Below are 27767 nucleotides of genomic sequence, written 5' to 3'. Positions count from 1 at the left end.
AATGGACTAGAATACAGAATACAGTACCAGCTGAGCAATCGCTGAAAATTTCTGTGCAGAAATTGACTTTGCAGTGTAAGTGAACCCTGTATGTGGAATTCAGCGTGGAAGAAAATGAAGGGGTGAGATCTAGAGCAAATCTGCAGCAAAATCCGTAGCAGAATCCGCATGTAACAAGCAAAGATTTTGATGCATATAAACTGTGAGATTTGCACGATGTGTGAATTTACCCTCAGTACCTAGTGGCGGCTTGGTAACCTTTCCATGCCTTGAGTGAAACAAACTTCGGCAATTTCTTAAAAAGTGAAAAATGTAAAAAAAATGAATAAAAAAAACCCCACACATACCCTACATAAAATATATACTTTTATAGAGAGATAAAAACTATGCAAAATTATAAAATACAAACTAACTAAGCTGTCAACCTAATTTGTTTTTACTTTTCGGGACAACTTATTCAAAAATCACATACAGCCAACCTCTTTTATGGACAAAAATCATAATAAAATGCAAAAATGACCAGCAATAAATGTCTGGAGGTTAGAAAACTAATATAAGGACATTAACTGCGTCCACTATAGCAGGTAACATGTTAATAAAATCAATGGCAATAATCTGCTCACAGACAAAGTACATTTCTCTTAGGCCTCACTCACACGACTGTGTTTCCAGTACGTGCTGTATCCGTTTTTTTCACATATAGATCACGTACCCATTATAACCTAAGTTGCTATGTACATGTCCATTACCGTTTGTCTGCGCAAAACAAACGGAGACATGTCTGTTTTTTTTCCGGCTGCACAAGTGACAAGGGCCAATACAAGTCTATGGGTTAATGAAAAACACGTCAGCACACCCGTGTGCCATCCGTGTGCGGTGTGTGTTAACATTGCAAAGAATTGGAGAGGCTTTGTCATTTTTTGTTATCCATTGATGGTAAAAACAAACACACTGATGGCACTGGTACCGGTTTTTCAGGTACTTGTGCTATATGGTTTTGTATAGGAGGCCTTATGGATATTTAAACTGTACACTATTTTTTTAAGGTTTGTATTTTTTTTTTACTTCTGTCTGTAAATTCTGCACAACATTAATCAAAACCCCAAACAAATAAAACCTAAAAACTATGTAAAAAAATATAGTTGTGAGCCGTCTTATTGGCCACACGTCTATATCGCCCCGGTCTTATCGGCTCTAGGGCAAGTAGAAGGTGGAGGCATTGTCCATGGCTATCTCCATCCCCTAAACTGTCCTGGAAGAATGACAGCTGGAGTGTAATAGGTCTGTATGGCCAGCAGCCCCACTGCTTCACATAGAAGCCCACCATCTTAGCATTGCGGTGTCTGGTCACGTCTCATAGTGGTCGCAATGTGATTTTTTTTTTCACTTGGATGCAAAACATTAGTGTTGAGCGAGCATGCTCGACACTGCTCGGTACTCGCCCGAGCATCACGCTACTCGGGATGTTCGGTGAGCACCGAGCATTTCCGGGTTCCTCGGGCGGGAGCTCGGGTCTCTGCCCTGCATGTTTGGCGCTCTTTACAGAGCCAATGAACATGCAGGGATTGCCAGCCAGTCACTGTAATGCCGCAGCCATGCTGTTTGTGGGCATTACAGTGATTGGCTGGCAGCACAGAGTCACCTCGAGTATTTAAAACCGGGCGCCGCTATCTTGGACACAGTCGCTCCGGATGTTAGAACCTTGCTCTTAGGTTTTTTCTATTGCTGGTCACATGACCTTGTTGGCCTATTTAGTCCTGCTCCGCCCTTCTGGCTTTGCTGGACTTCATTGTATTACTACTCTTTAGCTAGCCTGTGCTCAGTATCTAACTCTGTTAGTTTGCTTGGTCTTCGGACCTCTGTGTTCTATATATTTTGTTTGTTTGTCTGTCTGCTACTATTTCTGTTAGGAGGTGTCCATTTTGCTCCCAGTCCCTAGTACTTGTAGGGATTCCTTCCCCACATCTATAGGTCTCCGTACAGACTAGCTGAGGACTTTAGCAGGTCTGATCGCAGGATCAGGTTCCCTGTTACATCGTAGGGATCAAGCTGAGTTCTATCGTAGGGACAGATCTCCTCTCTTTCCTTAGCTCTGGTAGCAGAACATAACAGTAAGTCCAGCCTGCAAATTCTCTAAGGAAAGATTTTTCTGTTCCATCATGGTGTCGGTTCTGGATTTGGCTAAACGCCTGCAGGGACTCTCTCTGGAGGTGGCCGAGCTCCATCAGCACGTGAGTAACTGTCCTGGAGCACATTTCTTGGAGCCTAAGGTACGTTTGCCTGATTTATTTTTTGGTGAACACCAGGAATTTTTTTCATTTAAAAATGCTTGCTTATTGTATTTTCGTTTGAGACCCAGGTCCTCTGGGGATGAATCCCAGCGCATAGGGTTCATAATGTCACTTTTGCGCAAAGAGCCTCAGGAGTGGGCCTTTTCTTTGCAACCTAGTGATACATGCTTTAGATCAGTGGATAGTTTTTTTTCTGCTTTGGGGCTATTATATGATGATCCTGACCGTGTCTCATCTGCTGAGACTGAGTTGAGACGTTTGAGACAGGGATCAGGTAATGTGGAAAAATATTGTACTCATTTCCGTCGGTGGTCTACTCAAATAGGGTGGAACGATTCTGCTCTGAAGAGTCTGTTTCTTGCTGGGCTTAGTGAAAGGGTTAAAGACCTGCTAATTGCTTATCCCACACCTGAAGATTTGCAACAGGCTATGCAATTAGCTATACGGGTGGATAGGAGACTGCGTGCAAGGGTTAATGAGAGCAAATCCTCTGCTATGTCAGTTTCTGGTCATGAGAATGTGTGTACTGATAGTGGAGAGCCGATGGAGATTGGAGCGATGGCACCCCGCTCTCAAGAAAAGGACCGCAGATTTTCTGAAGGTTTGTGTTTCATGTCTCTCTGTTGAAAAAAGCTGTTATGTCGGATTGTGACGCCTCTGCCTCTGTTCCTCCGGTGGTGGAGGACGGGGAATATGAAATTTCTCGCATCCTTAATTCTAGACGGTATAGAGGTAGTTTGCAGTATCTCGTGGCCTGGAAAGGTTTTGGACCCGAGGATAACTCATGGGTGAGGTCGGATGATGTTTCCGCGTCCAGACTTATCAGAGCGTTTCACAGGAGATTTCCTGATAAGCCTGGTCCTAGGGGATCCGGAGGATCCTCTTAGAAGGGGGGGTACTGTTAGAACCTTGCTCTTAGGTTTTTTCTATTGCTGGTCACATGACCTTGTTGGCCAATTTAGTCCTGCTCCGCCCTTCTGGCTTTGCTGGACTTCATTGTATTACTACTCTTTAGCTAGCCTGTGCTCAGTATCTAACTCTGTTAGTTTGCTTGGTCTTCGGACCTCTGTGTTCTATATATTTTGTTTGTTTGTCTGTCTGCTACTATTTCTGTTAGGAGGTGTCCATTTTGCTCCCAGTCCCTAGTACTTGTAGGGATTCCTTCCCCACATCTATAGGTCTCCGTACAGACTAGCTGAGGACTTTAGCAGGTCTGATCGCAGGATCAGGTTCCCTGTTACATCATAGGGATCAAGCTGAGTTCTATCGTAGGGACAGATCTCCTCTCTTTCCTTAGCTCTGGTAGCAGAACATAACACCGGATCAGACAGTGTAGGGACAGCGCTGCTGATTTAGGGAGAGATTTATACTGCAAAATAGTTAGTGTAGGGTCTGTAAAGGTTGCCAGATCAAACAAACAGTCCTTCTCAGGACTAATATCCATCCCAGATATCAGGCAGGCAGGCTGTATAGGAGACGCAGTGGTTATACCAGCAAAAGCTGCATTACAGTCCTCTGTGCTCCTGTTTCTGAAATTGCTGGACTTAGCTCCAGGTCTCGGGGGCCAGTAAAAATCCTCTTTTTTCATCTAAATCTTCTTTTTTTTTTTCCTCCTTCACACTTTACAAATACCCGTCTTATTAACCTTTTGGGTCCCCCCCCCCCCCCAAAAAAAAAGTGTGTCTCTGATTTTTCAGACACAAATATATCTGTTGAAAATAGTCTGGTGTAGGCCACAGAAACAGAAGTGTGGTTTTGCAGTTCCACGGGTCAAATCTCTGTAGTATCCAGTTTTGGGCCTTTTGTATCTAAAAAAAAACATTTTGAGTGTGTCGCTCACTGTTCAGCCGCAAATCTATATTTTTAAAAAAGTCTGGTATACACCAGTAAATTAAAACTGTGGTTTTGCTGTTCCACGGTAAAAAATCTCTATTATCCTGTTTTTCGCATTTTTTGCCTTAAAAAAAACCCAGTAGTGTCTCCTGACTGTTCTGACACAAATATATCTGTTGAAAATAGTCTGGTGTAGGCCCAACAAATCCCAGTGCGGTTTCGCAGTTCCACGGGTCAAACCTCTGTAGTATCCAGTTTTGGGCCATTTGTATCTAAAAAAAAAAAAACTGTTTGAGTGTGTCGCTCACGGTTCAGCCGCAAATATATATATTTAAAATTTTATGGTATACCCCAGTAAACAATAACTGTGGTTTTGCCATTCCACGGTAAAAAATCTAATATTCAGGTTTTGGTATTTTTTCTGTGAAGAAAAACAGTAATAGTTTCTCCCTGATTGTTTAAAAGAGTGTGGTGTAGGCCAGAGAAATAGAACTGTGGTTTTCCTCTTCCACGGTTCTAATCTACTTTTTATTACCCTTTTGCCATTGATAGTGCGAGTGTAAGCTATTTTACTTCCTTTACAATGGGCAAGGCGCGTGGCAAGGGTCGTGGAAGTGGACGTTCTGGTGATGGTGCGTGCAGAGGACGGGGCCGTGGCCAAGGTGAAAATGTGACACAACCAACAGCCACATCTTCTCGCTCCCACTTCTTGACCGAATTGCTAGGGAAGCACAGAACAACACCACTATTGCGAACTGATCAGCGTGAACAGGTTATTAATTGGATAGCAGATAATACTTCCAGTTACCTGGGCACCACCACCTCCGGTCTGTCTTCCACACGGTCAACTCTTAGTAGCCGTGAGTCTCGACCGCATACTCCTCCTCACCCTGATGCTCCTTCCTCCCACCATGCCGAGTGTCGTCAGACAGCAACTGATCCCACACTTGGACACTCTGAAGAGCTGTTCACTGGTCCATTTCCATATTTGTGCCCCTCGCCTGCTCCGCTTGAAGTGGTGGAAGAGGAGAACCCATGTAGCGATGCCCAAATATTTGAACAGCCACGGCCACAGGATGTCGACACTGGCAATTTGTCACAAGAGGTGGACGATGACGAGACACAATTGCCAGGAAGTGAGGAGGAGCATCGTGGTGCGCAAGTGGAAGAGGAGGAGGTGGTGGATGATCTAGTAACTGACTCAACGTGGCAGGAGGACATGCAGAGAGAGGCCAGCAGCACACAGGGTGAGGGAGGCAGAGTACCCCAACAGGTAGGAAGAAGCAGTGTGGTAGCCGCAGACAGAAGGCAGGCAACCGTTCCCCATAACACCAACACGAGGGACGTTGCCAGTACAAGCGGTAGGTCTTCCAGAGTCTGGAATTTTTTTTAAAGACTCTGCTGATAACCCCAAAAAGGCCATTTGTACCACCTGCCATGCCAGCATCAGCAGGGGTGACAAAACTACCAGCCTGACCACCACCAGCATGATCAGGCACATGGCAGCAAAGCAGCCGACTTTGTGGGGCGAACCCCAGGGTCCACGACCAGTGTCAGCGGGTGTCACCACAGCTTCTTCCGCTGTTGTGCGTGCAATAGAAGCAATAGAACCCCCTGTTGTGTGTGCAAGGCAATCCCCTGTCCATACTGCATGTAAAGATGCCCCCTCCTCTCAGTCTTCACTTGTTATGGCAGTTTCTCAAGAAACAGCATCAACGTCCATGTCCCACCGCAGCGTTCAATTGTCCATATCCCAGACCTTTGAACGAAAGCGCAAATTCGCAGCTAACGCCCCACAGGCCACAGTCCTAAATTCGCACATTTCACGACTGCTTGCGTTGGAAATGCTGCCTTTTAGGCTGGTGGAGACGGAATCCTTCCGCAACCTTATGGCGGTGGCCGTCCATCGGTACTCGGTCCCCAGCCGACACTATTTTGCCCGGTGTGCCATCCCCGCACTACACAAGCACGTGTCCCAAAACATCTGCCGTGCCCTCAACAACGCAGTTACTGGGAGAGTCCACCTGACAACGGACACGTGGACAAGTGCTTGTGGCCAGGGACGGTACATCTCCCTGACGGCACACTGGGTAAACATAGTGGAAGCCGGGACCCAGTTGGACCTTGGGACGGAACACATCCTCCCCACACCGAGGATTGCGGACCCTATGTCAGTCAGAGTTGCCCCCATAGTGTACAGCTCCTGCGCATCATCATCCTCCTCCTCCTCCTCATGTTCAGCCTCCATCTCAGATATCACCACATCAGTTACAAGCTGGAAGCACTGCAGTACTGCCTCAGCCAAGCGGCAACAGGCTGTGCTGAAACTCATAAGCTTAGGTGATAAACCTCACACTGCTTGTGAGTTGTGGACAGCTGTGAAAGAGCAGGCAGATCAGTGGCTGAGACCGCTGAACCTACATCCCGGCATGGTCATGTGTGACAATGGCCGTAACCTGGTGGCGGCTCTGAGGCGAGGTGAGATCACACACGTACCATGCCTGGCTCATGTGCTTAACCTCGTGGTTCAGCGGTTTCTTAAATCGTACCCCGAGTTGCCAGATCTGCTCGTGAAAGTAAGCCACGTCTGTTTCAAGGGGCATTGCAGTTCCTCATAATTTTTGGAAAGCCTTCCGTTGCTTAGGCCAACAGTGTACAGGAAACCCAGTTGCTATAAATGGAAAAAAGGTTTAGTTAAGGTCCTCTGACCTCCATGTCATTTCCAAGGGGCATTAGAGTGCCACAAAATTTTTGGTAGGCATTGCACTCACTGTATGCCCTATAACTGTGTAGCCGAACCGCTCCTTTTGTTACAGAAACATATCCTACAAGACATATGTGGTTGACTGGCCTGATATTGATGTGAATGGTCCCTGTTCCTCTTGCTCTTTCTTCTTTGCCACCACCTCATCCATCATTTATCACCTGAAGCTTTGTTTTAACGGGAGTCATAGAACTGGGATAGTAGCAGGAAAACATCCAGCAATCCTCGGAGGAGGTAGGATATGCGCCAAAACGCTGACCACCTCAGGCCTAGCCGCTACTACATACATGTGCCTGCATTCCTTGAAAACAAAGCAGATGCTAACTTCTATCATCCTCATCATGCTCCTCACCTTGGCACTCTCAACTCCCCTGATGGAGAAGCCAGGGCCCACCGGAGGAGTCTGGTTCTCTGGTGGGCTCTTCCAATGCTGCCCTAAAGCAGGCCAGTCTAAGAAAAGTGTGTGGGTCGGTAACAGGAGAAATAGGGGCGGCTGGAGACCGTTTATGGACACCGAGCCGCACCCAGGCGGCTGGGGACCGTGTGTGGACACCCGGCCGCGTGGCGGCTGGGGACCGAGCGTGGACACCCGGCCGCCAGGCAGCTGGGGACTGGGTATGGATACCTTGCTGCCGAAGCAGCCATGAGGTAGTGGCCAGCTTCGGCCTCCTCAAAACTAAAAGGCCCCATTTCAAGTGCAAGCTAGCAGTATGGTATTGCAGCCTGCGGGTGGGTGGGTGGTTGGCTGCATATTTGCGCTTGCATTGCAAGGAATGGGGAAGGTACAATTGAACACTGCCCTGGGACAAGGACTTGCACGGGGATAGTTGCAAGTCTGCATCTTCTGATGCGGCAAGGATCACTTCTGATGGGCACACTTTTAGGCAGTGACCTGGGAGTCCGAGATGCTTCCAGGGGTCTTCCCCATGCTGTTCCCTTGTCTCTTCAGCACTGTATGCATGTGTCACACAGCACATGGCCAGATAAGGTTGTAAAATGTTAAAATGACATTCCCGGTGAATGCATTTGTCACGGTTGAAAGCAATACAAAAGTGCAAAAACGCATAAAAAATGCTACTTGTGAACATAGCCCAAGGTGTGGAGGAGTATTTTTTGGGGGGGTTATTTATTTTACCTTATACACAAGTCTTTACCCTGGAAAAGAAATTCCTTAACATATTTCACAGGAAAAAAGTTTCACTTTCGTTTTTGAATGTTTTATTATGAGCCCGTAAATGTGGCTTAATACCTCTGACCACGTTGTTGACAGCAGTGACCTGGGGGTCAGAAATGCTTCCTGGGGTGATCCCCATGCTGTCCCCATGTCATTTGAGCACTGTCACTATCGTTTTGGGCACTTTTTAGGCTTTCTACAGGCTGCCGGGGGTGCCGCCGCAAAAATGCTCGGGTCTCCCATAGACTAACATTGGGCTCGTTGCTCGGGTCGAGCACCCGAGTATCACGGCGAGCTCGGCCCGAGCTTCGAGCACCCGAGCATTTTAGTGCTCGCTCAACACTAAAAACCATGTCTGGTTGTGACAACTCGCCTGTGTATTTCTCTACATGTGTTTTGTGAGTAAATATTTCCAGGTTAGGTCAAAAGGTTACTCGTTACTATGTGTAAATTGTACCCGGGATCAATTAAGGATGTGTGAAACTCCTCTCATTTACATTCATTACCAGATAAGACATGGCAGATAAGCTGGAGGTGGCTTCTGGCTGATGGGTTTTCATGCTGGGCTCTCAAATGTTATTCTAACTGATTTAACCTGAGCGAGGTATAGAAAGACAATTACAGAAAATGTGGATCACAATGGAGCAGGTAAGTCTGCCCAGACTAAATCAACACCTTATATTAGCAGTGATCACACAGACCCAGGGACACAGGCTGGCTTATATAGTTTAGGTTGATCCTTTCTGACCAAATCTGGAGATAATGGAGGAAATATATTGAACATTTTGAACAATCCTCATATTTTTGCAAAAATGAAGCTCACTGAAGAAGGGTGTTATAAAAGGAAACCCTTGGCCATGGCAGGACCTAGGAGACTGGGATACGGATCATGGACTTGAAAGTATGAATGGACGCTCTTCTGCAGACATGGTTGTACGGCCAAGCACGTATGTAATTTATCTCATATATGGAATATAATGTATTTGTTTCGAAATTGTGCGGCCATTGGCTTTGGTGAGTTTTCAGAGTAGAGGCTGCAAGGTCTCATCCTTAAGGACCCCATTAAACAAACATCGTCCAAACCAGCAGATATCAACATGTTCGGTTGACTGTCTAATGTGTATGGTGGCACCACGACAGATAATTGTCAAGGAAGATACGGATCTGGCATGACCGATTTCGGACTGCCAATCCTTTTGTTCTTTAAGAGATAAGCCACCGGCAGAGGAGCCTCATGGCAGCTCTCTCAGAGAACACAGGAGTGATTGGCTGATGTAGCGAGAGTCGGGCAAGATAGCTGTCGGGCGAACAATCGGCTGAACCATTATTCACCCACCGCCATCTAGAGTGTATAGGGGAGATAGTGACTTTTTTCATAAGACCTTATTAGCATACACTGATTAACCAGTGAATAACATTAATTTTCCTACGCCAGTGGTGTCTGTAAAGGGGTGGGATACATTAGGTAGCAAGTGAACAGTCAGATTTTGAGGTTGATTTGTTGAAAGAAGAAAAAATGGGCAACCATAAGGATCTGAGCCATAACGACTATAGCCAATTGTGATGGAGAGGCGACTGGGTCAGAGCACCTTCAAAATGGCTGATCTTCTTGGGTATTCCCGGTATGCAGTGATAAAATCTTCTAAGTGTGGTCCACTAGCATAAACATAAGCCCTCTAGGCATCTATTCTGACCCTATCCATGGCCCAAAGCACCTACATTGGGCATGTGAAGTTGTGAACATTAAAATTGGACCATGGAGCAATGGAAAGAAGGTGGTCCGCTGTGATGAATCAGATTTTCATTACTTGGGGGAGATATGGCACCAAGTTATGGGTGAAATATGGCACAATGTTTTACTGGGACACCGGGGATCCTGGCATTGATATGAATTGTAGTTTGACAAATACCACCTCCCTATACATTGTACCCAAAGGGTAACAGTATTCCCTAATGGCAGTGCCTCTTTCATCAGGATATGCCACACCATAAATATTGTTCAGAAATGGTCCAAGGAACATGACAAGGAGTTCAAGGTGATGGATTCATCTTCAAATTCCTCAAACACTACTAGACTACATTCAGATCAGGCATCTGCAGGATGTGCTGGAAAAGTCCGATTCTTGGAGGCCATACCTCAAAGCGTACAGGACCTCAGAAGATCATCTGCTGACACTTTGGTGCCACATACCACAGATTTAGGTGGTTTTATATTAGCCCATCACATTCCTAAATACAATACAAAGGACTGAACATGTCCACATCCAATATAGCTGATCTTTCTTCTCCTAACATCTGCTGTTGGGGGACAGTCAGGAGGCCCCCATGCATATTATGGAGATAAATAATGGCCATTGAAGACATGTTGATTTTTACAACTTCATGGCAAACCTATATCAATGTACCATCTTTATCACCATTTTAGCAAAATCCTGGGTAGGTTTTTATTCTTTTTACTATAGGACCAAAATCAGAGTCGAGTTTTTCAAAACTAAAGAAATATGAATTCAGACGATAACCAAATTACCAAACGCTGGCACTTACCTTCGATGAAGAGATTCCGAAAATTTAAGGCTTGCATAAATAAATTCTTTCACCTGTATATAAATCTGAGGGATGGACTGAGACATTGGAAGTTTCTTTGGAAAAGATACCTTGAAAGGGAAAAAAAATATTCAAAAAGCAATTATCTAACATCATTCTCCATGTAGTTTTGCTGACTTTGCTTATAACGAATTCTCTTCACTTTTGCCCATGCTCTACGCCCCCATACACAATAAAGTTGGCCACACCAGCCAACCATCTGATGACTTTTGATCAGGGTCATTTGGATGTTCTTGGTTGTCATTAAGATTTAAAAAGAGAAAACACAGTAGTTTGACAATAAATGGCTTCACCCAACCAATAACCATGAGTGGAGAAAAAGTTTTTTTTTATCATTCATATTCTCTCAAACAAGGACAAGAAAAGAAAAATTCTGACGGGGTATGGAAACTTTTGAGCACAACTGTATCTGGACACCTTTTGACTCTACACTGCACGATTATCGTGAACCAGTGTTCCCGGGAACGTTCATTTCCCAGTAATCACGCGGTGTAAATGTGGCGCCCCTGCAGGTTCAGTCGCCACAGAGGTACTGAATCTCACACAGAGGTGTGGTATCTCACTCTCAGGTAAGGATGGAGTACTGCCCGGGACCCACCCACTTGCATCCATTACACTCCACTTCAGAGGGCAGGGCGAGATGGCTCCTAAGGGAAAGCACAGTCCCTGGTCCCTAGCTGGAGGGGGCGGAACCATGTAGTGGGTGTGGGTGGAGGAAGTAGTTGAGGGGAGCATCTTCAGAAGGAGTATAAAAAGGGGAGCCTTCTTGAAAGGACAGATCAGTCTGAGAGGAGAAGTAGTGGGAGCAGGAGCTCTGCTCAGGAGGAGAGGAGGAAGGAGCAGGCCTAGTTGAGAGGCCCAGGCTTGACTGAGGGAAGAGGATGGGAGCAGAGGAAGGCTCCAGGAGTGAAGGGATCCCAGGGGCACGGGAAGTGCGGATGCCACCCGTGCGCAAGAATCTGCAGGAACGTAGAGGGATCAGGCCGCAGAGGGGAACGGCCCCTAAACTAGTGGAGAACTACAAGGCTCAGCTAGAAAACCAGAGGCTGCTGTACTTGCAAGGTGCAGCTGCCAACCACCACAATTACATCGCCGAAAAGGTGGCCACAGAGGGTCGCCTGACAAGATCCGAGGCTACCGGCTTGGGACACTGATTGTGAGGCGCAGGGCAGGAGGGTGAGAGCCAGCGCAGGAAGATGACCGAGGAAGGCACATAGAACAGGGTGCCGTTTAAGTACTCCTGAGTTACTTGAGAGATTGCTGAACCCCATCCTTGGTGAACGCAGGACGACGTGGGAGGTTACCCTGGTACTGGTAACCTGGAGTTCAACAACTGTGAGTAAACCTTGAAGACTGCACCCCACTGTGCCCTGGAATTATTATCTGCGCCATCCCCTGCACAACACAGCACAGCAACATCTACCTCATCTATAACATCACTACTCTGCCCTGGAGCTAAGCTCTACCTGTGGAGAGCTAAACCAACCCTGCTGCATTAACAACAGCTCCAGAGGACCTGCTCCGCAGCGGCGGCTCCCTTTAGCCGCATACCACAGGTGGAGTCACGAACCTTAAACTTTTAAAAACTATAATATCCCCGTTTACTGACCGCCCTGGGTCACGGACCGGGTCACCGCCACTGTGACATCTCTCCTAGCAACGACTGGCCTGGCTACCGAGTGCCCCACGGACCAGGGGGTGCGTCATAAACAGACTGCCAATTACTCGACGAACGGGTAAAATGCTTGTTCGTCAGGTGAAATGATTTTTCAGCAGGCTGCTTACAATTTAGCATTCTCGACAGCACATCGTCCTATGTAAACAGGATATGTGCCACCAAGGACAATGACATTCTAGAGGCACTAAATGATCTATTACCAATCAATCAGTGCATATGGTAAGTGAGTCCATCCAGTCTAACCAGGTTATAAATGACTACTGATCGGTTCAACCTTGCGGGTTGTGTAATGGTAATGAGCCCTCGGTTGCTAAGACTATCAAAATAATCTAAAACGCAACATTACCCTCCTGGGTAACTGATGTCATATGTATCATGCCTGATCTATTTGTAACTGATGCCACATACAAGATATGGACAAAAGTATTGAACACCAACACATTAGACTTATTGGAGATTTTACGACATCACATTTTATGTTTGTAAATCCATATACATTTATGAGGTCAGATTCTGATGTTGGACAAGAGGACCAGGCTCGCCATCTCTGTTCTACTTCATCCCAAAGGTAGTGGATGGGGTCAAGGTCTGAGTTCTGTGCGGTGAGTCAAGTTCTTCCACAGCAAACTTTCCCAACCGTGACTTTATGGACCTTGCCTTGTACACTTGGGCACAGTCATGCAAAAAAGGACCTTTCCCAAACTGTTCTCTAAAAGTCTCCCTACACCAACTTGATGCTCCCCACATGGAGAAACGTTATACCTTAGACAGATGCCAAACACCATTCACCTAAATAACCAGTTACCCTGCTGTGCACTGATAAGTTGCAAAAAACACCCAAAACTCTTCTCTACAAATGGAGGTTCCGGTTCGGGTTCTTATCCTAAGTCATGTGGCAAGGCTTTTTAAGGGTTGATAATGACTTTCAGCATTGCTACTTCCAACAGGTCGAACTCTGTGAATAGGCTATTTGGACAAAGTTGGAAGCTACAATTGTTCAATATGTCTTGGTATGCTGAAGCATTAATATTTACCTTTACTGGAACTAAGGGACTGAGGACAACCCCTGAAAAACAGCCCAACAGCGTTATGGAACAGGTGGCCACGAGAGGTGGTGAGTTCTCCTTCAATGGAAGTCTTCAAAAGAGGCTGGACAGACATCTGTCTGAGATGGTTTAGTGAATCCTGCATTGAGCAGGGGGTTGTACATGATGATCCCAGAGGTCCCTTCCAACTCTAACAGTCTATGATTAATTTTCTGCTAAACTTTACAGCTGGCACAATGCAATCAGACAGGTAACATTCTCCTGGCAATCGGCAAAAACAGACTTGTCCATCCGATACCAGATAGAGAAGCGCAATTTGACACTACACATAACATGTTTTCACTGCTCCAGAGTCCAGTGGTGGTGGCTGCTTTACATGACACCATCCGACACTTGACGTTGTGCTTGGTGATGTAAGGCTAGCCAGCATTTGCTCGGCCATGGAAACCAATGCCATGAAGTTCCCGGTAGGGCGCAGTGTTTGTTCTGATGTTAACGCCAGAGGAGATTTGGACTCTGCAATTATGGATTCAACAGAACGTTGGTGACTTTTCCGCCTTCTGTTCCTCAACACTCGGTGACACCACTCTGTGACTTTACATGGTCTCTACTTCCTAATTGAATTGCTGTGGATCCTTCCACTTTTCAATATTATCACTCACATGTGGTGGTGGAATATTTAGGAGGGAAGAAATGTCATGAATGGATTTGTTACACTGGTGGCTCCCATTACTGGACTGCGCTGGTCTCAGGGACCTCTTTTTAAAGATCCATTCCTTCACAAATTAGAAAATGCAGACGACATTGCGAGAGGCCGGAGGTTATACACCAAAGGCAATGAGACTTCATGAAAAACCTAAATTCCATGATTAAGAGGTGAATGCCAATACTTTTCTCTGTATAGTGCTTACCATGCCTATTCATGCTTCATCACCACTCTCAACCATTGGTAATTACTATCACTGGAACAGCTTCTCATGGAAATCAATCCCACAGAAAAGCGCAATTCAAGGGGTCTTAAGAAAAATGTTCCATGATACATTGGGGGCCTTGTTTACCAGTGGCCTAACGGCTTGTTCTGGGAAAATCCAAAACTTTTACATTCACTACTGAGCAATATTATTAGTGTTTTTGCTACAAAAGTAATAAACTTTAAAATAAGTGCTCAATCGGGACACAGGTGATTCTAAAACAGGACAATCAATAAATATTCGCACATAGTTAAAGGTCCCCATACACATTAGACTGATGTCGGCTGAAGCCGCCAGATGAGGTCGGTGGAGTTAAGGATCTGGCATGTCCAATTTCAGACTGCAGATCAGTTTCTTCTCTAAGACATAGAGACTCCTTTAGCATCTGGTTTCTCATAGAGAGCAAAGGAGTGTGTGGCAGAGCGAGCGCTCCTGTGTATGAGAGAGTCAGGCAAGATAGCTGCCAGCCGAACGAGTGCTCCTGTGTATGGGAGAGTCAGGCAAGATAGCTGCCAGCCGAACGAGTGCTCCTGTGTATGGGAGAGTCAGGTGAGATAGCTGCTGACCGAAAGAATGCTCCTGTGTATGGGAGAGTCAGGTGAGATAGCTGCCAGCAAAAAGAGTGCTCCTGTGTATGGGAGAGTCACGTGAGATAGCTGCCAGCCGAACGAGTGCTCCTATGTATGGGAGAGTCAGGTGAGATAGCTGCCAACCGAACAAGCGCTCCTGTGTATGGGAGAGTCAGGTGAGATAGCAGCCAACCGAACAAGCGCTCCTGTGTATGGGAGAGTCAGGTGAGATAGCTGCCAACCGAACGAGTGCTCCTGTGTATGGAAGAGTCAGGTAAGATAGCTGCCAGTCGAACGAATGCTCCTGTGTATGGGAGAGTCAGGTGAGATAGCTGCCAACCGAACAAGCGCTCCTGTGTATGGGAGAGTCAGGTGAGATAGCTGCCAACCGAACAAGCGCTCCTGTGTATGGGAGAGTCAGGTGAGATAGCAGCCAACCGAACAAGCGCTCCTGTGTATGGGAGAGTCAGGTGAGATAGCTGCCAACCGAACAAGCGCTCCTGTGTATGGGAGAGTCAGGTGAGATAGCAGCCAACCGAACAAGCGCTCCTGTGTATGGGAGAGTCAGGTGAGATAGCTGCCAACCGAACAAGCGCTCCTGTGTATGGGAGAGTCAGGCAAGATAGCTGCCAGCTGAACGAGTGCTCCTGTGTATGGGAGAGTCAGGTGAGATAGCAGCCAACCGAACAAGCGCTCCTGTGTATGGGAGAGTCAGGTGAGATAGCAGCCAACCGAACAAGCGCTCCTGTGTATGGGAGAGTCAGGTGAGATAGCTGCTGATCGAATGAGAGCTCCTGTGTATGGGAGAGTCAGGTGAGATAGCTGCCAACCGAACAAGCGCTCCTGTGTATGGGAGAGTCAGGTGAGATAGCAGCCAACCGAACAAGCGCTCCTGTGTATGGGAGAGTCAGGTGAGATAGCTGCCAACCGAACAAGCGCTCCTGTGTATGGGAGAGTCAGGCAAGATAGCTGCCAGCTGAACGAGTGCTCCTGTGTATGGGAGAGTCAGGTGAGATAGCAGCCAACCGAACAAGCGCTCCTGTGTATGGGAGAGTCAGGTGAGATAGCTGCTGATCGAATGAGAGCTCCTGTGTATGGGAGAGTCAGGTGAGATAGCTGCCAGCCGAACGAGTGCTCCTGTGTATGGGAGAGTCAGGTGAGATAGCGAATGACAAAACGAGTGCTCCTGTGTATGGGAGAGTCAGGTGAGATAGCTGCCGACCGAACTAGTGCTCTTGTGTATGGGAGAGTCAGGTGAGATAGCTGCTGACCGAACTAGTGCTCTTGTGTATGGGAGAGTCAGGCAAGAAAGCAACTGACAAAATGAGTGCTTCTGCGTATGGGAGAGTCAGGTGAGATAGCTGCTTGCTGAACCATTCTGTGGCTGACAGCCATCTAAAGTGTCTGGGGGGGGGGGGGGTTAGTCTTGTATATTGAAATGTACAAAACAGAGACAAATGGTGGCAATGATCAAACATAAGGTTATCAAAGCTTTATTTCTCCACATTTACTCCATCAAACATCTTCTTTACATGTGCCCTTTCTTGGAATAGGCAATTGCAAGACAAATACACTAGATTTCCATAATCAGTAGATAAAGACCCCCAGGTGGACTGATACAATCTCTCCAACTGCTCACCTTAAAGTGACTTTTACTGTAAGTACCAGGTTATGCCACAGTATGTCAAACAAACACCAATCAGGCTTTACTTACCTTGTCACCTTCCGGATCTTGGAAAGGAAATTTGCTAATTACAGCCATGTACTCCTCTTCATTAGCTACAGGGATTGGGCTGTAGTTATCAGCTTCAAAAATATCCCTAAAGTCACAAAATCAGTGGATTAAAGATCTGGATTAACCATTATCCTCTGCATTATCACAGAGGATGCACCATTCTGTAAATCAGATAATAGTACTAAGCTTCGCACCAAGGCCAATTTTCATTTTTGCACTTTCATTCTTTCCTCTCTTTTGTCCAAGTGTCCTAACTTTTTTTTCCCCATCAAACTTAGCCATACGAGGGCTTGTTTTTTTGCGGGACAACTTGTAGTTTTGAATAACACCAATCTTTTACTATATAATGTACTGAAAAATGTGGAAGAAAATTCAAATTCAGAGAAATTGTGAAAAAAAATGCAATTCTGCCACTGTTTTTTGGCTTTTATTTTTACCAAGTTCAGTACAATTACAGGAATACCAAACTTGTATAACAGTTTAAAAAAATTCAGAAATTTGAACAAACAAAATGTTGGTTTGTGTAGCCATTTTCTAAGACCCTTAACTTTTTTATTTTTTTGTCAATAGAGCGGTGTAAGGGTATGGTCTATTTTTTCGCAGAAAGCTGTAGTTTTCATTGATACCATTTTGGGATACATAAAATGCTTTGATCACTTTTTAGTGCATTTTGTGGAGGACATGCAGCAACAAAAAAAACTGCATTTCTGGCACTTTGATTTTTTTTTGTTTCATGGTGTTTATTGTACAAGTAAAATAATTTTATATTTTTTATAAACTGGACTTTTGCAGACATAAAGATGCTAAATATGTTTCTTTTTTTTCTTTACTTAGTTATTTTTGTATTGGGAGAAGGAAGGTGATTCAATTTTTTTTTTATATATATATTTTTTACATTTTTTTTTTAAATTTTTACTTTTTTATAAATTTGCACACGGAACTAAAACCTGCAATCTTTTGATCACTTTTACTATACAATGCAATACTTTAGCATTGCAGTATATAGTAAATTTGACAGCAGCTGGCGAACCGCGCCTCCTCAGAACCCACAGTGATTAAAAGACTTAAAGGGGTTGTGGAAGTTTTGGGCTCAAGTCTGCAGTAACTCTATGTGACTGCAGACTTGTCAATCCTCACAGTGTCCATAGTGCGCACTCTTCAGATTACCTGGTGCCAGGAATAGCCGGCCCGTGAAAGCAAGTATGCAATTTGCATACATTTGGTCATCTGCCAACTAGACATGCGCGGTCTCGCTTAATGCAAGTGATATCAGTGAAGCTGTGCAAGTCTAGTCGGAATGTGGCCGGAAGTATGCATGCATGCTCGCTCCCGGCTCCGGACAATCCTTACAGCGCACTGTGTGTGTTCTTTAATTATCTAATCCCCTGGCTCCGATGGGCTTCCCGAGGAGTTTTACAAACAATATGCACAATGTTTGTCCCTAGTTCTAAAATCCCTCTATGAAGAATCCTTTGAGATGGGTTTGTTGCCGATGTCAATGTGAAAGACAATAATCGTTGCTATCCCATAACCCCAATTTTTGAGCATCATATAAACCCATCTCACTATTACAATCAGACGTTAAAATCCTTGCAAAAATATTAGCCAACCAGTTATGGTATTGTATCCTACAGATTATTCATGGAGACCAGACGTCTTTTTAGGTCCCTCCAGTCAGGTAGTGAAAATTAAGGTGGAAGTGTGCTGGTACCTCTAGACGCCAACAAGGCTTTTGATTCTATTTAGTGGAAGTTCCTGTGGGCGACAAATGTGTCGGATAGGTTTTGGGTATTCACTAAATGGGTTAAACTCCTATATGTGAACCCAGCGGTGCATGTATGGATAAATGGATATATTTCTGATTGAGTCACCCTATATCGGGGTAATAGGCAGGATGCCCACTATCCGCGATGCTGTACGCTAGAGCAATGGAACCAGCAGCTGCAATTATCTGCTCCACCCCAGAGGGCTGATATATCCCTTCGACGTCATTAAACACAATTGATAAGTAGGGTCTTTTTTACTGACCTAAAGATGAACTGAGACAAATCCTGAATTCTCCCCGATGACTTAACAGCTAACCCTAAACGGGTATCCATTCTTCCATTAAAATGGGTGACCCAATTTCCTTATCTAGGGATACAAATATCCAGAACCCAGGGAGACTCCTATGCCCTGAATATCCTTCCTCTCCTTTTGTTCATTCAGATTAAGATAAGGAGATGGGAGAAGTCGCCCCCATGGGCTATGGCCCATATTGGCCTAATTAAGCTAATTATTATATCAAAGGTGTTATATATCTTTCTACAGTCGCCAGTATACAAAAACGCCAACACGTTTGATGGGGCTTTCCCAAGAACAAAGTTAATTTTAATCAACATTTTAATCAACAGATCTTTGAATAATAATAATTTCCACAATTGGATGTGTTTAAATAAAATGTTCCTGTGTTGAGATAATCTTATAGATGTGCCCCTGCTGTGTACTGTGTAATGGCTGTGTATGACCGTACAGGAACATGGTCTGATCATACCACAGCTCCTGGGCAGAGTGGGCGACAGGAGACACAGCCATTACACAGTACACAGCAGGGGCACATTTAGAAGATTATCTCAGCACAGGAACATTTTATTTATACACATCCAATTGAGGAAGTTATTATTATTTCAAGATCTATTGATTAAAATGTACAATGTTCGTGGGAAAACCCCTTTAACTCCTTATTCACCTCTTTTATCTGGCAGGGTCGTAGGGCTCCGATTCAGACACAGACACTGCAGAAACCTTGGAAACAAAGAGGGGCTGTACTGCCAGACCCTAAATTATTTTATTAGGCGGCTCAGCTTTCTTTACTTGTATCGATGGAGGTGGCAGAGGATTCGCGGAGGTCCTTTCTAGAAATTGTCCGTCCCTACAAGTTGGAGATTTCACATCCACAGCACATGCTGTTCTTCTCCTTTATAGGGTGCCCCACAAATCTCTACTAAATTCCCTATCCTACGACAAACCCTCTTAATATGGACGGCGGCACCGAGATTGCGTCTCCACCCTATGATAATCACACCCTACTCTGGCATAATAGAACTATTACTGAACTGTGAAATCTAGAATGGGGACCTATATGGGAGAGGGTGGGATTGATTTATCGGGGCCAGATCTTTGTGGCTGAGACCCTTAAGCCTTTTCAGAAACTAATGGAGGAGTTGAGGATCCCAAATAACTTCCCTATTCACCATATACAGCTGTGACATGTTCCCGGGTCCTCCCATAGTCTTACAAGACTTTCGGCTTACGTGGGTGCTACGGGATCCTCCTGGCTCTAGGCTTGTATCCTACTTGCATGCCCTTTTACTGGCAGAAGCACGGAACCACGACATGATCATACAGGACGCGAGTGGAAAATAAATGTAAGATAGATGAGCGAAGAGCACTGGGGGCTCACTTGGGAGACCCCCAAACGGGTTTCCCCTAATTATATTGAAAGAGGTACACAGTTATATATCCTTCACCGTACGTACTACACTATAACCAGAATGCACAGGGTACAACCTCAGTTACAGGATGAGTGTCCCAAATGTAGAATGGGACCCGAGTATGTTATTCAACCTTCTATGGCAGTGCTGGCAAACCTATGGCTTGCGTGCCAGAGGGGACAGCCAGAACCCTCCCAATGGGCACCATCTCCTCAGCACTATCGCCACCGCCACCCTCTTCTGCACACGCAACCTCTCCTCAGCCCGTGCCCCATACCCCTCATCACTAGCTAAGCCAAAACTCCCATCAGGCCGTGTGCATGCTGAGGAGGGTGAGGGGGTGGCGCGTGGGCCACAGGTAGGACATATACATATATATATATGAAGAGACCAGAGCAGCGGTGGAATGGGCAGAGGTGAGTAGTTATTTTTTATTTTTCTTTTAAATGTGGGGTCATTATACTGTATGGAGGACTATGTGGTCACAATATACTGTATGGAGCACTATGTGGGGCCATTATTCTGTATGGAGGACTATGTGGGGCCATTATACTGTATGGAGGACTATGTGAGGCCATTATTCTGTATGGAGGACTATGTGGGGCCATTATACTGTATGGAAGACTATGTGGGGCCATTATACTGTATGGAGGACTATGTGAGGCCATTATTCTGTATGGAGGACTATGTGGGGCCATTATACTGTATGGAGCACTATGTGGGGCCATCATTCTGTATGGAAGACTATGTGGGGCCATTATACTGTATGGAGGACTATGTGAGGCCATTATTCTGTATGGAGGACTATGTGGGGCCATTATACTGTATGAAGCACCATGTGGGGCAATTATACTGTATGGAGCACCATGTGGGGCAATTATACAGTATGGAGCACCATGTGGGGCAATTATACTGTATGGAGCACCATGTGGGGCCATTATACTGTATGGAGGACTATGTGGGGCCATTATACTGTATGAAGCACTATGTGATCACAATATACTGTATGAAGCACTATGTGGGGTCCATTATTCTGTATGGAGGACTATGTGGGGTCCATTATTCTGTATGGAGGACTATGTGGGGTCCATTATTCTGTATGGAGGACTATGTGGGGGCCATTATTCTGTATGGAGGACTATGTGAGGCCATTATTCTGTATGGAGGACTATGTGGGGCCATTATACTGTCTGGAGGACTATGTATGTGGGGCCATTATACTGTATGGAGCACTATGTGGGGCCATCATTCTGTATGGAAGACTATGTGGGGCCATTATACTGTATGGAGGACTATGTGAGGCTATTATTCTGTATGGAGGACTATGTGGGGCCATTATACTGTATGAAGCACCATGTGGGGCAATTATACTGTATGGAGCACCATGTGGGGCAATTATACTGTATGGAGCACCATGTGGGGCAATTATACTGTATGGAGCACCATGTGGGGCCATTATACTGTATGGAGGACTATGTGGGGCCATTATACTGTATGAAGCACTATGTGATCACAATATACTGTATGGAGGACTATGTGGGGTCCATTATTCTGTATGGCGGACTATGTGGGGTCCATTATTCTGTATGGAGGACTTTGTGGGGTCCATTATTCTGTATGGAGAACTATGTGGGGCCATTATACTGTATGAAGCACCATGTGGGGCAATTATACTGTATGGAGCACCATGTGGGGCCATTATACTGTATGGAGGACTATGTGGGGCCATTATTCTGTATGGAAGACTATGTGGGGCCATTAATCTGTATGGAGCACTATGTGGTCATAATATACTGTATGGAGGACTATGTGGGGCCATTATTCTGTATGGAGGACTATGTGGGGCCATTATACTGTATGGGGCACTATGTGGGGCTCATTACACTGTATGGAGGACTATGTGGGGCCCATTATTCTGTATGGAGGACTATGTGGGGCCATTATTCTGTATGGAGGACTATGTGGGGCCATTATTCTGTATGGAGCACTATGTGGTCATAATATACTGTATGGAGGACTATGCGGTGCCCATTATTCTGTATGGAGGACTATATGGGGCCCATAATACTGTAAGGGGCACTATATGGGGCCCATTATACTATATAGAGGACTATGTGGGCCCATTATTCTGCATGGAGGGCTATGTGGGGCCATTATACTGTATGGAGGACTATGTGGGGCCATTATTCTGTATGGAGGGCTATGTGGGACCCATTACTCTGTATGGAGGACTATGTGAGGCCATTATACTGTATGGAGCACCATGTTGGGCCCATTATACTGTATGGAGGACTATGTGGGGTCCATTATACTGTATGGAGGACTATGTGGGGTCCATTATACTGTATGGAGGACTATGTGGGGCCATTATACTGTAGGGAGGACTATGTGGGGTCGATTATTCTGTATGGGGGACTATGTGGGGTCATTGTACTGTATGGAGCACTATGTGGGGCCATTATTCTGTATGGAGGAATATGTGGGGCCATTATTCTGTATGGAGGACTATGTGGGGCCATTATTCTGTATGGAGGACTATGTGGTCATAATATACTGTATGGAGGACTATGTGAGGGCAATTATTCTGTATGGAGGACTATGTGGGGCCATTATACTGTATGGGGCACTATGTGGGGCTCATTACACTGTATGGAGGACTATGTGGGGCCCATTATTCTGTCTGGAGGACTATGTGGGGCCATTATTCTGTATGGAGGACTATGTGGGGCCATTATTCTGTATGGAGCACTATGTGGTCATAATATACTGTATGGAGGACTATGTGGGGCCCATTATTCTGTATGGAGGACTATATGGGGCCCATTATACTGTTTGGGGCACTATGTGGGGCAAATTATACTGTATGGAGGACTATGTGGGGCCCATTATTCTGTATGGAGGACTATGTGGTCATAATATACTGTATGGAGGACTATGTGAGGGCAATTATTCTGTATGGAGGACTATGTGGGGCCATTATACTGTATGGAGCACTATGTGGGGCCATTATTCTGTATGGAGGACTATGTGGGGCCATTATTCTGTATGGAGGACTATGTGGGGCCATTATTCTGTATGGAGCACTATGTGGTCATAATATACTGTATGGAGGACTATGTGAGGGCAATTATTCTGTATGGAGGACTATGTGGGGCCATTATACTGTATGGGGCACTATGTGGGGCTCATTATACTGTATGGAGGACTATGTGGGGCCCATTATTCTGTCTGGAGGACTATGTGGGGCCATTATTCTGTATGGAGGACTATGTGGGGCCATTATTCTGTATGGAGCACTATGTGGTCATAATATACTGTATGGAGGACTATGTGGGGCCCATTATTCTGTATGGAGGACTATGTGGGGCCATTATACTGTATGGAGAATTATGTGGGGCCCATTATACTGTATAGAGGAGTATGTGTGTTCATTATTCTGTATGGAGGGCTATGTGGGGCCATTATACTGTATGGAGGATTATGTCGGGCCCATTATTCTGTATGGAGGGCTATGTGGGGCACATTATTCTGTATGGAGGGCTATGCGAGGCCAATATACTGTATGGAGCACCATGTCGGGCCCATTATACTGTATGGAGGGCTATGTGGGGCCCATTACACTCTATGGAGGACTATGTGAGGCCCATTATTCTGTATGGAGGACTATGTGGGGCCATAATACTGTATGGAGCACTATGTGGTCATAATATACTGTATGGGGCACTATGTGGGGCTCATTACACTGTATGGAGGACTGTGGGGATTTTAGTTGGAGAATCATATGTGATGGGGTCATTATTCTTTGTTGAGGGTATTGAGTGAAAGGGGTACAGTAGGGTCACCATACCATGCGTGTGGAGGGTACTGTGAAGGAATTCACTGTGGGGGTACCATACTGTGTTTGGGGGCACTTTTGTTGACATCATACTTTATTATCTGTATTATACAAGGTTTTTTATCCTTTATTACATATGTAAATTAGGCCATATGTTTTTTACTGCTCTTACATAACATATTATATTATATTATTCCAAAAGTTAATAGTTTTATTTGATAAGGAAAAACTTCCTCAATTTAACAAGTATCAAGGTTGGCCCGTGACTTTGTCCAAGCTTTTAATTTTGTCCCTTTGTGTATTTGAGTTTGACATCCCTGGCTTACAGGGTTATTCTCATCATGATAAAGGGTTACAATTGCAAAAAGATTGTTAAAACAAACAACTTTGCAATTTTACTTTTCATTAAAAATCCTCTCCATTCTCAAGAACAGACGTCCTCTGCAATCGGTGGCTAGTATCTTAGGCTTGGAGTGCAGCGCTTGCAAGCTCTTTGCTGTAGACTCTATAGCGCACTAATGTATGAATTGTTTTTCTAAACTAAAACCTCACTATTCAGGTTAAATTGCCGTGTTGGCACTTGGCGATAAATAAGTGGCTTTTGGATTGTAGTTTGGGCACTCGGTCTCTAAAAGGTTCACCATCATTGTTCTATGGTATTGCCTGAAAATTGGTGGACCATCGGGCCCAAGTGGTTCAGTTCTTACATGATCGCATGGGAATTGCTACCACAGATGATCCTAAGACTTGTCTACTATTTACTGACCCTGTACAATACCAAAGGACTGTAGATAGATTATTTCTGACTGAGGTCCAATTTATAGCCCGAAAATGTGTGGCGAGCATTGGATGTCACCAAAAGTACCAACCATCTCACAATGCCAATCGGCGGTAAACCTCTCCCTATTTACAGTATATACATTGGGGCTGACAGTGAAAATTTGAAAACATTTGGGATAGATGGACTTAAAAGGGTACTCCCATCTCCAAGATCCTATCCCAATATGTAGTAGGGGAAACAATAATAATAATATTAGCAAATACCTCCAATTAGAAATGTAGTATAGTTCTTCTGATTCGCTATGTCTTTCCTCATTGCAGGACCTTAGGTATCCATGGTTATGATCACTAGCAACTAGCTAACTGTCACTATATCAGCGGTGATAACCATGGATACCTAAGGTCCTGCAATGCCCTGCACATGAGGAATGAGAGCGAATCAGAAAAACTATACTACATTTCTAATTGGAGATATTTGGTAACAGTATTATTATTGCACCTACTACATATATAGGGATAGGATCTTGGAGATGGGAATACCCCTTTATTCCGCAATAACTGCTTAACGGGTGTGGTGTGAATAAGGGCTAGATCATGGCTGGCTGGGGGAAGGGAGATGGAAGTAGTTTTAGACTATGTTCACACAATGTGTTTTTGCATGTCTTTTTTCATTTTTCAGCACCGAAAACCTGCTCTCTTAGCAATAAAAGTGCTGCTTTCAAAACGCCCATTTTTCAGCGTTTTCCACAGCGTTTTTTAGTGCAGATTACAGTACGCTTAATTAAAGGCGTATTCCCATTTCCAAGATCCTATCCCAATAGGATGGCCACACACTGGACCTCATCTTCACCCGCCTCTGTTCCCTATCTAACCTCTCTAACTCACCACTCCCTCTCTCTGACCATAACCTCCTCACATTCTCTACCCTCTCCTCTCCGGGTGCACAATCCCCACTCCACAAACTCACACACCCTCGCAGAAATCTCAAACACCTTGACCTACACTCTCTCTCTGAATCCCTCCTTCCTCTCACAGACATAAATTCCTTGCACGATGCAGACGTTGCTGCTGCTTCATATAACACCACAATAGCTGCAGCTCTAGACTCGATCGCCCCTCTCACACACACCACACCTCGCACATTCAACAGGCAACCCTGGCACACTAAACTTACCAAAGAACTGCGCCGGGCCTCCAGGGTTGCGGAGCGGAGATGGAAAAGGTCTCACTCCATCGAGCACTTCATCGCATTCAAGCAATCCCTCACTAATTTCAAGTCCGCACTCACTACAGCAAAACAAACCTACTTCTCATCTCTCATATCCTCCCTATCTCACAACCCTAAACAGCTATTTAACACTTTCAACTCTCTCCTTCGTCCCCCAGCACCTCCTCCCTCTTCTCTCATCTCAGCCGACGACTTTGCCTCATTCTTCAAACAGAAGATTGACACCATCAGACAAAACTTTGGCCTAAAGTCCACACAACCCCTCCTCATATCTACTCAACCATCCTCCTCCAAACCCCACTTCTCCACCATTACAGAAGGTCAAGTCTCCTCTTTACTCTCCAAATCACACCTCACCACCTGCGAACTTGACCCAATCCCATCCCACCTCATCACTAACCTCACCTCAGTCTTCATCCCAACCCTAACCCACCTCTTCAATCTATCACTAACAACCGGAGTCTTCCCCTCATGTTTCAAACATGCCGCAATCACACCCATCCTCAAAAAGCCCTCCCTTGACCCTTCCTCTCTGACCAGCTACCGCCCCATATCACTTCTCCCCTTTGCCTCAAAACTTCTAGAACAACATGTCCACCTTGAACTGTCCTCCCACCTCTCCTCCTGCTCCCTCTTCGACCGTCTACAATCTGGCTTCCGACCGCATCACTCGACTGAAACTGCCCTGACCAAAGTCACAAACGACCTACTAAATGCCAAATCCAAGCGACACTACTCCATCCTCCTCCTTCTGGACCTGTCATCTGCCTTTGACACAGTGGACCATTCCCTCTTACTCCAGATTCTCTCATCTCTTGGCATCACGGACTTGGCTCTATCTTGGATCTCCTCATACTTAACAGACAGGACATTCAGCGTCTCCCACTCACGCACCACCTCCTCATCTCGCCCCCTATCTGTCGGTGTCCCCCAAGGTTCAGTTCTAGGACCCCTGCTCTTCTCCATCTACACCTTCGGCCTGGGACAGCTCATAGAGTCTCACGGCTTTCAGTATCACCTCTATGCTGACGACACACAGATCTACCTCTCTGGACCCGATATCTCCTCCCTACTAACCAGACTCCCACAATGTCTGTCCGCCATCTCATCCTTCTTCTCCGACAGGTTTCTAAAACTCAACATGGATAAAACAGAGTTCATCATCTTTCCACCCTCTCATTCACATCCCCCATCCGACCTATCCATCAACGTCAATGGCTGTTCACTCTCCCCAGTCCCACAAGCTCGCTGCCTTGGGGTAACCCTGGACTCTGATCTCTCCTTCAAACCACATATTCAAGCCCTTTCCACCTCCTGCCGACTCCAACTCAAAAACATCTCCCGGATCCGTGCATTCCTCAGCAAAGACTCTGCAAAAACACTAGTGCATGCCCTCATCATATCCCGCCTCGACTACTGCAACCTCCTGCTCTGTGGCCTCCCTTCCAACACTCTTGCACCTCTCCAATCTATCCTAAACTCTGCTGCTCGACTAATCCACCTGTCCCCCCGCTATTCCCCGGCCTCTCCTCTCTGTCAATCCCTTCACTGGCTCCCTATTGCCCAGAGAATTCAGTTCAAAACTCTAACCATGGCATACAAAGCCATCCACAACCTGTCTCCCCCATACATCTGTGACCTAGTCTCCCGGTACTTACCTGCACGCAACCTCCGATCCTCACAAGATCTCCTGCTCTACTCCCCTCTTATCTCCTCCTCCCACACTCGTATACAAGATTTCTCCCGTGCTTCCCCCCTACTCTGGAACTCTCTACCCCAACATATC

The 27767-nt window shown here is 45.6% G+C and overlaps 1 protein-coding gene across 4 annotated transcripts in view; it reads right to left on the bottom strand.

The window, feature by feature from the left end:
* The window catches only part of EXOC6 (exocyst complex component 6), a 263669-nt gene that overhangs the window by 101110 nt on the left and 134792 nt on the right, over nt 1-27767 (bottom strand). For all 4 annotated transcript variants that reach the window (XM_073685247.1, XM_073685249.1, XM_073685246.1 and 1 more), the window contains exons 14-15: nt 16645-16750; nt 10607-10716 (exon numbers count right to left, since the gene is read on the bottom strand). In XM_073685247.1, the coding sequence (XP_073541348.1) occupies nt 10607-10716; nt 16645-16750 (216 nt within the window). The remainder of the gene's footprint in view (nt 1-10606; nt 10717-16644; nt 16751-27767) is intronic.

Source organism: Phyllobates terribilis, unplaced genomic scaffold, assembly GCF_046119375.1.
Source record: "Phyllobates terribilis strain yellow unplaced genomic scaffold, ASM4611937v1 Scaffold_5__5_contigs__length_657084704, whole genome shotgun sequence".
Taxonomy (NCBI): Eukaryota; Metazoa; Chordata; class Amphibia; order Anura; family Dendrobatidae; genus Phyllobates; species Phyllobates terribilis.
Note: the sequence above shows the minus strand (reverse complement) of the source record. Positions and strands in the feature narration are given on the sequence as shown.